Source organism: Bombina bombina, chromosome 7 (genome assembly GCF_027579735.1).
Source record: "Bombina bombina isolate aBomBom1 chromosome 7, aBomBom1.pri, whole genome shotgun sequence".
In the NCBI taxonomy this organism is placed as follows: Eukaryota; Metazoa; Chordata; class Amphibia; order Anura; family Bombinatoridae; genus Bombina; species Bombina bombina.
This window is the reverse complement of record NC_069505.1, coordinates 295,307,478-295,323,955: the sequence shown is the minus strand read 5'-3', so window position 1 is coordinate 295,323,955 and position 16,478 is coordinate 295,307,478. Positions and strand designations below refer to the sequence as shown.

At 38.6% G+C, this 16,478-nt stretch overlaps 1 protein-coding gene across 1 annotated transcript in view; it reads left to right on the top strand.

The window, feature by feature from the left end:
- Positions 1 to 16,478, top strand: part of DENND6A (DENN domain containing 6A) — a 195,620-nt gene that overhangs the window by 38,439 nt on the left and 140,703 nt on the right. The window contains exon 6 of the mRNA XM_053720858.1: positions 9,380 to 9,485. Within this exon, the coding sequence (XP_053576833.1) occupies positions 9,380 to 9,485 (106 nt within the window). The remainder of the gene's footprint in view (positions 1 to 9,379; positions 9,486 to 16,478) is intronic.

The window sequence follows — 16,478 nt, the reverse complement described above, 5'->3', positions numbered from 1 at the left end:
CCTCCGACATCGTTGAGATTGGCAGCCTATATGAGTAAATAGGTGCATATTACGTATATAGGGGTATCTGTAATTTTATAGTACGTGTCTCTAATCCATAGGAGCGCTGTAGGGTTAGCTAGGAGGGTTACCCCTAATAGCTTTCTGTCTTTCACACTATATATATATATATATATATATATATATATATATATATATATTTATATATTTATTGGCAGACTGCCAGTACTTAAGATAGGGTGACCAGTGGGGGGGGCAGGGGAGGGAAGAGAGCTATTTTTGGGAGGGATCAAGTAGGGATCAGGGGTGGTTTGTGTAAGATAGGAGGCTAATCTCTACACTAAAGCTAACATTAACCTTTTAAGCTACCTAATTAACCCCTTCACTGCCGGGAATGATAGAAGTGTGGTGCGCAGCTGCAATTAGCAGCCTTCTAAATACCAAAAGGCAATGGCAAAGCCATACATGTCTGCTATTTCTGAACAAAGGGGATCCCAGAGATGCTTTTACAATCATTTGTGCCATGATTGCACAAGCAGTATGTAAATAATTTCAGTGAGAAACCAAAAGTTTATGAAAAAAGTACCAGTTTTTATTATTTGATGGCATTTGGCAGTGGAATGGTGGCATGGAATATACCAAAATAGGCCTAGATCAATACCTTGGGTTGTCTTCTTAAAATAGATATATAGATTTGATAGGTAAATAAAAAAAACAAGGCTCTATTTCTGTTTAAATGGAGTGATGGCAAAAATGCTAAAAATGCTCTGGTATTTTGGGCAAGTTTTTGTCTGGAAGTCCCGATAGGGAAAGGGTTATTACAGCTTTGGTCTGTGCAGCCAGTCTATAGGTCTGCACAGCTCAAATCATTCATTGTTGATCGTATAATTAAAATAAAATTACACAAGATAACTTTGTAGTATATAATATTGTGGATGTGTGTTTGTGCTATTAAAGGGACATTAAACACTAAATAAATGCTAGATAGAATGATGCAGTCAAACAAAAAATTAGTCTGAGAATAACATGTAGATATATTTTTTTAAAGTTTCATTAGCTGTTTAAATATTGACAAAATAAGTGTAAAGTTTTAGTGTCTATAAAACAATAGGAGCTACCATGTTGTAACTTAGGTTACTATCTCTGCTGTGGCCAATTAGGGACAGTTATACATAGGTCACTAGAGTGTGCAGCCAATGGTTGTGTGGAATATAACTGTGTTCTGCACTTCCATTTCTAGCAGGAACTGAAATGCTCACAATTTCACAATGGAATTACAGGAAAGGGGGACAAAATAATTAATAAAAGTATATTGTAGAGTGTGTGTGTGTGTGTGTGTATATATATATATATATATATATATATATATATATATATATATATATATATATATATATATATATATATATGTATATGTTACGGTACCAACAGTGTACCAAGGGTTAATACCAGGGAACAACGTCCTGCATAGGGAATCAGCAATTCACAAACCAGCCAGTTTTCAGGTTTAAACAGAATATCTGCTTTATTTGAAGGCAGCACACAGATTTATACACCCTCGCTTCAGGTTACAAAGGGCATTGGTTTAACAGTAAAGCAAACATATGAACAATGCATCAAACAATTGTCTATTCACAGGTAAAACAGATTAACATATTAAGTTAATTAACTAGGGAAGAACGTTTACTCAGACAATCTGATGTTGGGCAGTCTAGTTAACATAATCACACAAGGACACAATCAGTTTACCCAGACAGACTCCTGAGACACAATCAGATCTTAAACATACATAGAATACATCTTATTACAGAATATAGGAACAGTTCTTATTAGCTATAAAGTCTTTTATGCCCACTTTGCTTATAGAGTCACAATTGCTCCCACAAGGGGCACTCACACCCTGTACCCATCCTGTATTTATGGATACAGGGTGACATAGACATAAGACAGAGGTATGAAAGTACATGGGGTGTCCAGCATATAAAATTCCATATTTCCATGCAGTCTCTGGGTATCCTTAAGCCCATGTACCTCCAGCCCAAAGAATGTTCCATAACAGGCCCTCCAATGTACAGTGGCGAGATTGGTTTTGTCACATCTCTCCCCTTTTCCAAACAGACTAACAGGGTATCTGACCTCCTGCCGGTCAGTGCCCTGGTTAGTCCAGCAACCCACCCATAAAACACAATTAGTAGTACAGCCCACCCACAATAAATGGTTACTACACCTGAGTACGGGGAAAACTTGTCCATGTCCAGGTGCCTCACCACAGCTGTGTGGGGGACTGGTACGCTGAATTGGTGGGTTGCGAGGTGGGCAGAGACCAGCTGTACTCTGCCCGGGTGCCAGCACTACCATGGAAGTAGCCTGGTGGGAGCCTGGTTGCTGGAGGGGAAGACCGACTGTCTCCCCTTCGGATACATAGCTGTGCTGCTGGAGGGGGAGACCAATCGTCTCCCCTTTGGCTAAACAGCCGTGTTGCTGGGGGACAGGACCATCAAACTCCTCTCCCTCTGGTTTGTCATGCTCGGCTGTCCAGGGTATATACTGTGGCATATACCACCAGAGCGCCTGGTAGGCATGTCAGTTTGCTGGGACAATCCATCTGTATTCCCGTTATGAGAGAGAATTCCTGTCCATACAAACAAGGGTTCAAATTCCTCAGTGCCCAGACCAGGGCCAAACAGTCCTTCAAAATCCCATCAGCTTCTTTACGAGTTTTCTGTACCTGCTCTTTATAGGTATCCACAATCCCTTCATACTGACATAGGGTGCCCTTGAGTTGCTGCACCTCACTATGAGCCAGCGTCAGCTTCTCCTCCAGTGTCACTAAGTTTGTCTTTAATGTTTCATGTTCCACTCTCAAGCTGGTGTTTTCTGCAGTCTGTCGGTGCAGCTTGTCTAGCAGAGATTCCTGTTCTAAACGTGCTTTTTCCTCTGCGCTCCTCTTCTCCTTCATCAGCGCATTGTAACGGGACCTCCACATATCAATAGCGGATAGAGATTTACTGAGCTCAGCGTCCTGGGGCTTAGCAGCAGGTGGGTCAGTCTCTGCTGCACGGATCTGGGCACGGGTAGTCACAGAGTTAACATCAGCGGGACCCATAGGAGCGTAGGCAGAAACAAGGGGGGCCAAGTCATTTCCAAGAAGAACATCAGCAGGTAAGTCCTTCTTGACCCCCACATTCACAGGTCTAGCGCCCACTCCCCAATCCAAATGTACCCTGGCAACAGGTAGGCTGAACACATCGCCCCCTGCTACCCTCACAGCCACAGTGTCTCCAGTGTACTGTTTCTCAGACACCAAGTTCTTTTGAAGCAAGGTCATGGTAGCACCAGTATCCCGTAGACCACTGACCTTCTTCCCATTCACTTTAACCAGTTGCCGGTTATTCCGGTGGGCAGCTTGCACAAGGTCTGTCTCATGTAGGATGCTCCAGCATTCTTGCGCCTCTACGTAGCGGGCCGCAGGCTGAGGATTACGTGGGATTCCGCCGGCGGGTCTTCTCCAGGACTGCGCTTGGTTCGCTGCGTTTAGGGGACACTCTGGTCTTTTGTGCCCTAGTTGCTTACATCTAAAGCACCGAATAGGTTGTGAGTAGCCCCGCGAATTGAACAGGGCTCTCTGAGGGTAGTTCGTGGCCGGAGGCCGTGTGGTATAGCGGTGCGCCGGGGTTTGGTAACTGGCAGCTGCTGGGGTGACTGGGGGTCTGTACTCCACTCTAGCAGGGGGCTTAGTGGTAGCAATGTCCAGTTTGCGGGCATCCGTATACTCATCTGCCAAGCGAGCCGCTTCCTGCAGGGTGGAGGGTTTACGGTCCCGAACCCACTCTCGAACTCCTGCGGGTAATTTGTCGAAGCAATGTTCCAACAGGAATAGCTGCAGCACCTCTTCCCCAGATATGGCTTGGCACCCCGCTATCCAGTGAGCTGCTGTGCGGTGCACCTTACATGCCCACTCAAGGTAGGAATCTCCAGCTAATTTAACAGTGTCTCTGAACCGTCTCCGGTATGCCTCCGGTGTAACCGCATACCTGGAGAGCAGAGCCTCTTTTACAGTATTATAATCCCTGACTTCCTCATCTGGAATGGCCCGAAAAGCCTCTCTGGCCCGGCCGGATAATTTTCCAGATAATATCGTGACCCAGTCCTCTGCGGGTACCTTGTGTAGTGCACATTGCCTCTCAAAATCCGCAAGGTACCCATCAATCTCTCCTTCTGTTTCCAGGAAGTTTTTAAAAGCTGCAAAATTTACTTTTCTCTTTTCCATCTTAGTCAGTATTGTAATAATCCCCCTCTTCCTGAGGTTACTGGCTTGTGTAGTTGCTCTTCTGGGCGATAAGGTTCATTCCGTCGCTGCCACCAATGTTACGGTACCAACAGTGTACCAAGGGTTAATACCAGGGAACAACGTCCTGCATAGGGAATCAGCAATTCACAAACCAGCCAGTTTTCAGGTTTAAACAGAATATCTGCTTTATTTGAAGGCAGCACACAGATTTATACACCCTCGCTTCAGGTTACAAAGGGCATTGGTTTAACAGTAAAGCAAACATATGAACAATGCATCAAACAATTGTCTATTCACAGGTAAAACAGATTAACATATTAAGTTAATTAACTAGGGAAGAACGTTTACTCAGACAATCTGATGTTGGGCAGTCTAGTTAACATAATCACACAAGGACACAATCAGTTTACCCAGACAGACTCCTGAGACACAATCAGATCTTAAACATACATAGAATACATCTTATTACAGAATATAGGAACAGTTCTTATTAGCTATAAAGTCTTTTATGCCCACTTTGCTTATAGAGTCACAATTGCTCCCACAAGGGGCACTCACACCCTGTACCCATCCTGTATTTATGGATACAGGGTGACATAGACATAAGACAGAGGTATGAAAGTACATGGGGTGTCCAGCATATAAAATTCCATATTTCCATGCAGTCTCTGGGTATCCTTAAGCCCATGTACCTCCAGCCCAAAGAATGTTCCATAACAGGCCCTCCAATGTACAGTGGCGAGATTGGTTTTGTCACAATATATATATATATATATATATATATATATATATATATATATATATATATATATATATATATATACACACACACACACACACACACACACACACACACACACACACACACACACACACACACACACACACACACACACACACACACACACACACGTGGCCCTCGTTTTACATCGGTTCAATTTACACCGTTTCAGAATAACAACCTTTTTTTCCAGCCATGTGACTGCTATTGAAAAGCATTGAGAAGCAGTGCATTTATTAAAATAGCCAGTAGGTGGAGCTGTCCGCTTGTGTTGCAGAAAAGCCAAGCAAGCTGAAATTAATCAGTTTAACCAGACCTGAGCTATTGAGCAGATTTCAAAGGAACAAGATCTTCCTGTCTATAAATCAGTCCAGATTGGAATGCATAGAAAGAACTGTTTGCAGAAAAATGCAAATGAAGTCTGTGTTGTGTGATTATTTTATTAGGTTTATAATGCTGTTTAGCAAATGTTTTTGTTAATTTAACTTAGTTTAATTATATATTCTGTGCTGTGTGATTATTTATTAGGTTTATAATGCTGTTTAGCATTTAAAGTCTTCATTTTAAAGCTTTAAAAATAATGTATTAGGTGTTACTTATGACAATTTTGAGAGGGGCCTGGAACCTATCTCCCTCACTTCCCATTGACTTACATTATAAACTGGGTTTCAATTTACAACGGTTTTGATTTACAACCATTCCTTCTGGAAGCTAACCCCGGTGTAAACTGAGGGCCACCTGTATATAATTTTTTGTATTACAATGTCAAAGTATTTAATATCCTTTTAAATCACAATATTAGTGAATGCTTCATTGCAAGACACAGCTGTCATCAGTTTTTTTCCTTTTGGTATCTTACAAGGTTACACTTTCCTGCTGAATCTGCAGTTACCTTATCTTGTGCCAGACCAAAGCATGCAATTTCACAGCTCCTAGGTCAACTGAAGCAACGTAAAAAAAAAAAAAAAGGTAGTTAAAAGTAAAAGTACTGTAAACTGACTTTGAACTCCATTAGATCACATTACTGAAGCAACACATGGGCTTATATTGTATTTTTGTATTTTAAGTGATGTTATATATTTTTATTACGCCTGATACTGATCTTGTGAAAGCCTTGTTACTGAATTACACAAATTACCCACAGTCAGGAGCTGTGATTACAGGAACGCCACTAGGTTAAAATAACTAACTGCTTGTAACTTGATGGTATTTGCTTTGCAAAGTCAATATTATACACTGGTACCTGTTCTCAAAGTGTGTCCCCCCCCATTTATTCTTTGTCAAGCAGGAGTGCCCTGGCTTTTCCAATTACTCCAGCTACACTTTATTTATTTTTACTTGCAGGGGCCTGGGGACGAATTCTATTCTAAGGGTAAACTTTTTTTTTTAGTACATTCAATAAAGCTCAAAAGTTACAACATATGTAAGTGGATGAGACCTGTAAATTATACAAAAACAATAACAAACATGGTTAACCAATATTTTAGTAAAGCAATGTGATACGGTAAGGTACGTCCATTTCTCGAGGAGGGGAAATAATTGTTAGAAGATGCTAGTCCTGGGCTGGAGTAAAAATGTTTCTAATAGCCCCACAGATTGAAGGCTTGTGCCAAACTGTGAGGTCTGTCCTGCTTTTTCATTTATTTTTTGTGCCAGTTTTTAAAAAATGAAACCTGGTACCATCCAATGGAATGGAGATGTTGGGTGCATTAGGTATAGATGTTGGTACCTCACTGAATCCTCTCTATATAGTTTATCCTTTATGGTACTTTTCTATAGTCACTTTACCGTCTGTAAGATCATTTTTAGAAGATTTCCATTGTGGGCATAGACTATCTAAAATATTTGCCACCCCTGAGACTGAATGCTGAGATTAAAGGGATGTGACAGTCAAACTTGTGATTCATGATTTAGAAAGAGCGTTCTCATGTTCTGGGCACTATATGGCAGCAGTGTTTGCAGCAATATATGTAACCGTTATGTGTGTCTGGAAATACGTTTGCTCTCTTGCTCAGCAATGTATAACATTGTTACAGACACTGCTGCCATATAATGATCTAGACCAGTGCTTTCCAAACTGTGTGTCGGGACACACTAGTGTGTCGGCAGCAGTGTGTCGGTGTGTCCCTGCTTCAGCACAATTTTTTTAACATTTTTTTTGGGGGGTTTCTGACTTTCCACCTGCCTGCTATGCATATCACATGTTTGACACGTGATTGATACCTAATGGTTCACAGATCATCTTAACCAATTGGCACAGCTCAGTGGGAACTGAAACTATTACCATTGGCGGATTTGGCGGCACATTGGCTCCTGACTGCATGTGTAGTCTCCTCAATCAGCTTGTGACTGCATGTGTAGCCAGTGAGTGGGACAGCAGTGTGTTTGCAGCGCGGGCAGTAGTCAGTCGGACTCACAGAGCTCTGACGGTGGCAGCTTAAACGCTGAGCTGAAGTCAGAAGTTAGTGGGATTTTTTTGCAACTAGCTCCCTGTAGTGCATTGCTGCTCCTGCTCTTGATATATGGATAGGAAGTGGAAGCTTAAAAATGCTTGATGATGAAATGCGAGTGTCTTTATCTAATATTTTACCAACTATTCAGAAACTGTTGATCCCATCAACCTCATACATCCCATTAAAATAGTATGCAGCTATTGGTGGTGTTAAACTTTTTTTAATTCTTGCACATACATACTGTTACTTGTAAATACATTTTGTTATTATATAATTTATGTATGTGTCCGTATCTCTTAAAACATGTTAGTTTAACCTCCTGTTTGCTAGTACAACTGAATTACTGTGTTGCAAAATGATGTAGGTCTAAAAAGTGTGTCACCAACATGAAAAGTTTGGAAAGCTCTGATCTAGACCTTTGCATGCTCCTACACCTACCTAGGTAAACTCTTCAACAAAGGATACAAAAAGACTTAAGTACATTTGATAACAGAAGTCATTTGCAAAGTTGGGTAAAATCTGAATTCTGTGGGTTTAACTTTCACTTTAAAGGGACAGTCAAGTAAAAAAAAAACTTTCATGATTTAAATAGGGCATGGCATGTAATTGTAAACAACTTTCCAATTTACTTTTATTACCAATTTTGCTTTGTTCTCTTTGTATTCTTAGTTGAAAGCTAAACCTAGGAGGTTCATATGCTAAGTTCTTAGACCTTGAAGGCCGCCTCTAATCTGAAAGCATTTCGACAGTTTTTCACCACTAGACGGTGTTAGTTCATGTGTTTCATATAGATAACATTGAGCTCAGGCATGTGAAGCTCCTAGGAGTGAGCATTGATTGGCTAAAAATTCAAGTCTGTCAAAAGAACTGAAATAAGGGGGCAGTTTGCAGAGGCTTAGATACAAGGTAATCACAGAGGTAAAAGGTATATTATTATAACTGTATTGGTTATGCAAAACTGTGGAATGGGTAATAGAGGGATTATCTACCTTTTTAAACAACACAAATTCTGGTGTTTACATACAATTAAAAAATAAGCAAGTTTATAATGGTAGAATAGTTAAATGTATTTTGTCTCCTGCTCCTTTTCTTCAGAGGTTTCTGTAGTTTTAAAAGAAAAAGTGCTTCTATGGTGTGTCTTACCTCCATCATATCTTTAAAACAGATATTGTTAAATGTTCCCAAATATTTGTTTAACACTCCAGAGTGTATCAAATTGTTTATAAATAGCTCTTTTGCTTTTTATTTTGTCATTTTATAATAGCTGCTTTTGCCTTTTGAAACAGCCACCTATACTGAAAATATGAATATTTTAGTATTCTCTATAGAAAAGCTATGTAAACAAGTGGCTACAAGGAGCAATCAAGTGGGGGTGGCAGAGAGAGTTAAAAAAAATCCTTTTCAATTGCTTTCTCAAACTATTGGCTATAAATATGAAGACAGATAGTTTAGGACAAGGTGATAAGGAGGTCTGTTATTTCTGCAGCCCATTTATATGAGAACAATGGATTGAGACTAATATGCAAACCATTATTTCATATACAAAAATAAACATAAAAGATCAATTTCCTGTACATTTTATACTCTGCAGCTGCTACTGGGAACATGTTAAGGGGGGAAAGTATTTTTCAGTACACTATCCCTTTTAATTGTGCTCTGCTAATTGTCATTAAAGATGTGAGTTGGACACTCTTTAATATACATGAATTGAACCAATGTACCTGTACTTCTGTAGATATTAAATTTATATCTTGTTCAGGACTGGTCACTGCAATGTACAGTTGTTGTCCTTGCAGCCTTTGTTGGGTAACATGAGTCGCCTATTAAATAAATACTTTCTCTTTTTATTTTCAGTCATTAGTGTTGATCAGCAAACTTCCTTATATCAATTTTTTCCACACTGTACTGAAGCGAATTGCGCCGGAGTATTTTGAAAGAGGAGATCCATGTTTGGAAGCAGGTAATGACCATTTGTATAAAAAACGTTATATCTGTGTAATAATAAATTGGAAACCATTTGTATCTACGTTTTATGGTTCTACTGTGTGTGTGTTTGTGTGTGTGTATGTATATACATATACTTACACACACACACACACACACACACTGTGGACGCTCCGCCATAAGGGCAGGTGGGGCAACTCCCTACTATTTTATTTAATTGGGGAAAAGTTTTAAGATTATAAAAAAAAACAAAATGTAATTAAAAAATGGTAAAACAGTTAAGCATGCCATTGTAAGGTTGGGTGGAGGTGAATCTTGATGATTATAATAAAAAAACGTATTCATTATTATTATTATTATTAAAATGCTTACTGTTACCATTGTTTTTTTTTTTCAAAGTGGAGCGCTTTTTAAATCTGTCCTGTTTGAGATCAGTTTACACATGCCTTGTCTGGCCCATTCATAGATTTCTAACGCCACCTATTTATTTTTCATCCGACCGTTCATGCATAGACGTCCAAAATAAAATTGGCTACAGCATAGCATGGGGGTGGGATTACACCACTTTGAGGATATTAACAAGCAGCCGTGTTTTCGTTATTGACTCTCTGGACCACGATTACTTTGATGATTCACTGGTGGTTAGGTTAATATTATTTATTTTATTATAGTTAACTTAATAGTTAAAAATGTTCCACCGGCATCAGTCATATTTATATATAGGGGTACTAGGGCGGTGTTCTGTTGTCTTTGCCTACCGCACTAGCCAGTCGCATGCTAGCTAAGGACTCAAATTCATCAAGCCGTAGAAGAGATTGGTTGTCCTGGAGTAGTGGTGTCGATATCCCTCTAGCTCAGCACAGGTGCATTGAAAGCAAGGTTCGAACTTCTCCTTCAATTCAAGTTTGTGCTAGCCTCTGGCTGATCTCTGCTCACAGCACTGAGCCCCGGGGGTCATGGCAGCATGGGGCCATGTAATCCATGTGGCCGGTATATAAGTGAGGAAATGGTAGCTTTTCCTTCACTCAAAGTCTGCTCTCTGCAGTTAGCACCAGGGTAGCGTTCAATTTTTTTTGTTTTCCAAAAAATGAATGTTGCCCTGGTGCTAACTGCAGAGAGCAGACTTCGAGTGAAGGAAAAGCTCCTATTTCCTCACTTATATTTGTACCAGCCACTTGGATCACGCGGCTGCACAGGGCCAAGTGCTGTGAGCAGAGATCAGCCAGAGCACAGACTAGAATTGAAGGAGAACCTTGCTTTCAATTTCTAATTCAGTGTACAAGTTATATATAAGTTAAAATGTCAGGGTGGCTCAGACTATTAGTATTAGTATAGTATATGCCGCAAGTTGGTACCCTGAATACCAACGCCAATAAGTTGGTCTGGGAGAGGGGTATCAGGACTCTTATCAGGTTGCAGCTCTGCATCAGTTATAAAAGTTAGGCACACCTTGCTTGCAGCGCTCTGTTCTTCCCCCATGGTGAGTGACAGAAACCCAAGTAAAAACATAAAATGTACACAGCGTATTATTTTGCTTAAATATTTAATTTTATTACAGTCTAATTTAGTTTCCCACAGTTTTATTTTTGAATGACCGTTCCGTTGCTGTTGACTGCATGCCATTTTATTTTATACATATTTTTTTAGACTAATATATTTTGAAAGTAATTTTTAAATAAAAAAAAAAATTGCTGATATACTGGCTGACAGAAGAGACTTACACTGGAATGCACTTTGTTGTCAGACTTTATTGTTGGCAGACAGCAACAGCTGAGCCCAGAGTAATGGATGAATTAGGGCAGCAGTAATAAGAAACGGCAATATTTGCTGTCACAGAAGCAGGGAGTGACTTAGTACAGAGGAAAGCAGATACACAGCTGAGTGACAGGAATCCGCCTTAGACAGGAAGAGGAATACAGATCGATTCAATTCAGGACATCGAAATTCATGAACTGCATCCCCAAGATCCCAAAGAAAAATGTAAGTCAGGGAGAGTAGAGTTAATGCATACATCAGTTTGGTGATGAAGGGTTAATGTTTACATGAGGAAGGGCTTGTAACATCTGCATGGTGAGTAGGATTAACATGTTTATAAGGGGAGGAAGCAGATGACATCTGCATGTGGCATAGAGAGGGTTAATACCTTCACAAAGTAGATGGTTAAATATAGATGTGGGCGGGAATATGTGGGAATAGTCTAATGAACATATACATTAGAAATAAAGAATTAATATATATTTGCATACAAAGGAGGGTCCTAAAAGCTACATGTACTCTAAACAGGTTAATGTTTATTAATATCATACTGAACAATTTAATTGGAGTGGTAGATACAAGCACACTCTACACTCAAACACACAGCTGCAAAGTGTACCTGAAAATTGTTTTTGAAATGTTGACACATAGCAACTATGTTGGTGGCTTTTTCAGTCAGTAAATCTCTCACTCTAAATAAGCGCACTCTGAGTGTACACTGCTGTCTGAGTCACTATTTTAACTGTATAAGTGCAGTAATGTTGTTGCTGTGAGCTTTGTAGCGCTACTTAAGACAGTATATTGTGTTGTGAATTGTATTTATTTGACCAATACCCAATTAGAACTGTATCTGGGTGCAAAACACATGTGTAGAGCATGCAGGTTACTGTAGAAATTATATATATATATATATATATATATATATATATATATATATATATATATATATATATATATAAAAAAAAAATACCAATTGGATGCGCCTAAATAGTGCAAATAATATATGATATATAATTATCTCAGAGCGTACTATCAATTACTAAGTGCAAAATAAAATAGTGACATAATGTGCACAATCTTTATATACAAAGTATATATTAAGTTCAAGTGGTGATCACAAATACAATAGCACTTATCCAACTTTCTAATTTACTCCTATTATCAATTTTTCTTCGTTCTCTTGCTTTCTTTATTTGAAAAAGAAGGCATCTAAGCAATTTTTTTGGTTCATAACCATGGGAAGCACTTGTTTATTGGTAGGTGAATTTACCCACCATTCAGCAAGAACAACCCAGGTTGTTCACCAAAAATGGGCCGGCATGTGAACTTACATTCTTGCATTTCAAATAAAGATACCAAGAGAATGAAAATAGTTTGATAATAGGAGTAAATTAGAAAGTTGCTTAAAATTGCATGTTCTATCTGAATCATGATGGAAAAAAATTCGGTTCAGTGTCAATTTAAGTGTCCCACAGGTCTCCAAAGGAATAAAAGTCGTGGCCAGGTACTTCTTCATAAATCTGTTGGTATCCAAATTCTGCAGTATTAAAAGAGAAGAAAAAAAGAAAGTGCCACCATAGTGCACAATCAGTATTACCAATACCAGCCAGCACACCAATACAACGTACTTACAAGATGTAAGGCACTTAAAAAGTGCTACAAAGGCCTCCTGAGTTATTATAGTCGTCCAGCAACCTTTCCCCGTGCTCTCAAAGCCACTCGATTGCTCTGACTGGCTCCCACGAATCAGAAACTAAAAGGCCACTTGATTACTCTGACCGGTTCCCACGAACCGGACTCGAACAGGGCAGTCGACTAGTGGTTGGCTACCACACTCTCCGTGCAATGATCATAAAATGTAATAAAATAAAGTCAGTGGAAAGTCTTATATAGTAAAAAGACTTTTAATCTTAAAAACTAAAACACAACATTTCACGATCTAGCATGACCGTGTCATCAGGTGTAATACATAGTTAAAATCCCACGGCTTTAAGTACGCTTCTTGACGTCCTTAAGGTTTCACTGCGCTTGCGCGAAGGTCTCCCATGCTTTTTACAAAATGGCGAAGTTCCCAATCCTAATTGGTCCATATCAGTCACGGACAGGAGGACAAACAGTCAGACTTCTGACGCGTTTCGCGCCCCCTTCAGGCGCTTACTCATAGTACATAGTACATACATAGGTAGTGCCCTTTATATACCCTCTCCAACACATAATTAACTTCTTAGTTACACTTAAAAGTTCAAGTTAAAAACAACCTTAATGTGTTCTAGAGTAGGTACTAGTTAGACACAATAATGTAGAACCAGATCCATAGAGTAATTAAAATAAAAATACCAACTTTCTAATCAAAACTGAGTAATGATAGTAATCTAACGTGATAGACACTTATATTGAAAACAATTGTATATAAACAAGTTGTACTGAATAATTAAAATAACAAACTACATTGGTATTATAAACAAACATAAATATTGCAGATAATTCAGACTTTTACCCCATGATCTAAACTAAAATGCAGACAAGAGCAAATATTAAAGCCTTTAGATGTGTATAGCTTAGAACAGAGCAATGAGGAAGGGTATTAGCTTATTCTATTACAAAAGGAAATCCAAACTCTGCAGTAGTTAAGCAGGATACGTTAATCGATTAAATAGTTTGTCACATTCCCTGTTCATACCTAGGGGACTATGTGTTTTTTTAGTTTAAGAATCCAAAAAATAATAACAACAGTTCAAATACTTACAAATGTTAATAATACACGTCTTAATAAAAATAGTCCAGTATCACAGTTCTAGTTCTGGAGGAATTGCGGCTTCTTTACAGAACTCTTATGGCACCGCTGTAGAATCCGTAACGCCTTTTAAAACATAAAAAGAAGCACACAGAGAATCTCCATATTGTGTAGTAATTGACATGCAAATAAAAAGCACAAAGAATCCACTATACCCCTCAGTATATCTAATCACTCCGTTCTACCTTAATCCGTATGAGGTAAGTATATAAGCATGTGTATACAAATTACTCAGCATCAGTCGGAGTGTCCTCTTAGTACAAATCTGGTGATGTGTATTGTAAGTTATCTGCGAGTGAGTCCGAATGGGAGTTCAAGCTTAATTAGCTAAAAGTAAACTTTAAACTGTAAAAAAACTAACTAGAAAACATCAATTTCTTTCATGTAATTGGCAAGAGTCCATGAGCTAGTGACATATGGGATATACAATCCTACCAGGAGGGGCAAAGTTTCCAAACCTCAAAATGTCTATAAATACACCCCTCACCACACCCACAATTCAGTTTTTACAAACTTTGCCTCCTATGGAGGTGGTGAAGTAAGTTTGTGCTAAGATTTCTACGTTGATATGCGCTTCTCAGCATTTTGAAGCCCGATTCCTCTGAGTACAGTGAATGTCAGAGGGATGTGAAGGGAGTATCACCTATTGAATGCAATGGTTTTCCTCATGGGTATCTATTTCATAGGTTCTCTGTTATCGGTCGTAGAGATTCATCTCCTACCTCCCTTTTCAGATCGACTATATACTCTCATATTCCATTACCTCTACTGATAACCGTTTCAGTACTGGTTTGGCTATCTGCTATATGTGGATGGGTGTCTTTTGGTAAGTATGTTTTCATTACTTAAGACACTCTCAGCTATGGTTTGGCACTTTATGTATTTTATAAAGTTCTAAATATATGTATTGTACTTATATTTGCCATAATTCAGATTTTCAGTATATTTCCTTTTGCAGACTGTCAGTTTCATATCTGGGAAATACTTTTTTTTTAGGAAAAATGTATTTCTTACCTGGGGTATAGTCTCTTTTTCAAATTGACTGTCTTTTAAATTTGCGGACAGAATTAGGCTCGCGAGGGCGCAAAATGCCGAAGTTTATTGCGTCAATCTTGGCGCAAATTTTTTTTGGCGCAAAGTTACGTTAGTTGACGCTGAGTCCTTCACAAGGTTGCGTCATCTGTGACGCGAGTATGTCATTTCTGGACGTTTTTGGCGACAAAAAATATTTTTCTGTTTGTTGTGTGTCATACTTGGCGCCAAATATTTTCTTTATTTAAGACCCTATTCCTATATGCCTTCTTTCCTTTTTTCTCTATCAGAGGGCTATGCTGTTTGCATTGTTTTGCCATTTTTGAAACTGCCATATAAGGAAATTGATAATTTTGCTTTATATGTTTTTTCTCTTATATGTTTTTTTTTTCTCTTACATTTGCAAGATGTCTCAATCTGATACTGTCTCAGAAATCACTGTTGGAACCCTGCTGCCTGATAACAGTTCGACCAAAGCTAAATGCATTTGTTGTAAACTTGTGGAGGTTATATCTCCTGGGGTTTGTAATAGTTGTCATGATAAACTTTTACATGCAGAGAATGTATCCATCAGTAGTAGTTCATTACCTGTTGCTGTCCCCTCAACATCTAATGCACAAGATATACCTGTAAATTTAAAATAATTTATTTCTGATTCTATTCAGAAGGCTTTGTCTGCCATCCCACCTTCTAATAAACGTAAAAGCTCTTTTAAAACTTCGCATAAAGTTGATGAAATTTCAAATACTGAATTATCCTTCTCTGATGAGGATCTATCTGGCTCAGAAGATCCTGCCTCAGATATTGACACTGACAAATCTTCTTATTTATTTAAAATGGAGTATATTCATTCTTTGTTAAAAGAAGTGTTGATTACATTGGATATGGAGGAAACTAGTCCTCTTGATATTAAAACTAGTAAACGTTTAAATTCTGTTTATAAACCTCCTGTGGTTATTCCAGAGGTTTTTCCAGTTCCTGACGCTATTTCTGATATGATTTCTAAGGAATGGAATAGGCCTGGTACTTCTTTTATTCCCTTCAAGGTTTAAAAAATTGTATCCTTTGCCAGCAGTTACTTTAGAGTTTTGGGAAATGATCCCCAAAGTTGATGGGGCTATCTCCACTCTTGCTAAACGTACTACTATTCCTACGGAAGATAGTACTTCTTTTAAAGATCCTTTAGATAGGAAACTTGAATCTTACCTAAGGAAAGCCTATTTATATTCAGGTCATCTTCTCAGGCCTGCAATTTCTTTGGCTGATGTTGCAACTTTTTGGTTGGAAACTTTAGCGCAACAAGTATTGGATCATGATTTGTCTAGCATTGTTAACTTGATTCAACATGCTAATAATTTTATTTGTGATGCCATTTTTGATATCATCAAAATTTATTTTAAATCTATGTCTTTAGCTATTTTAGCTAGA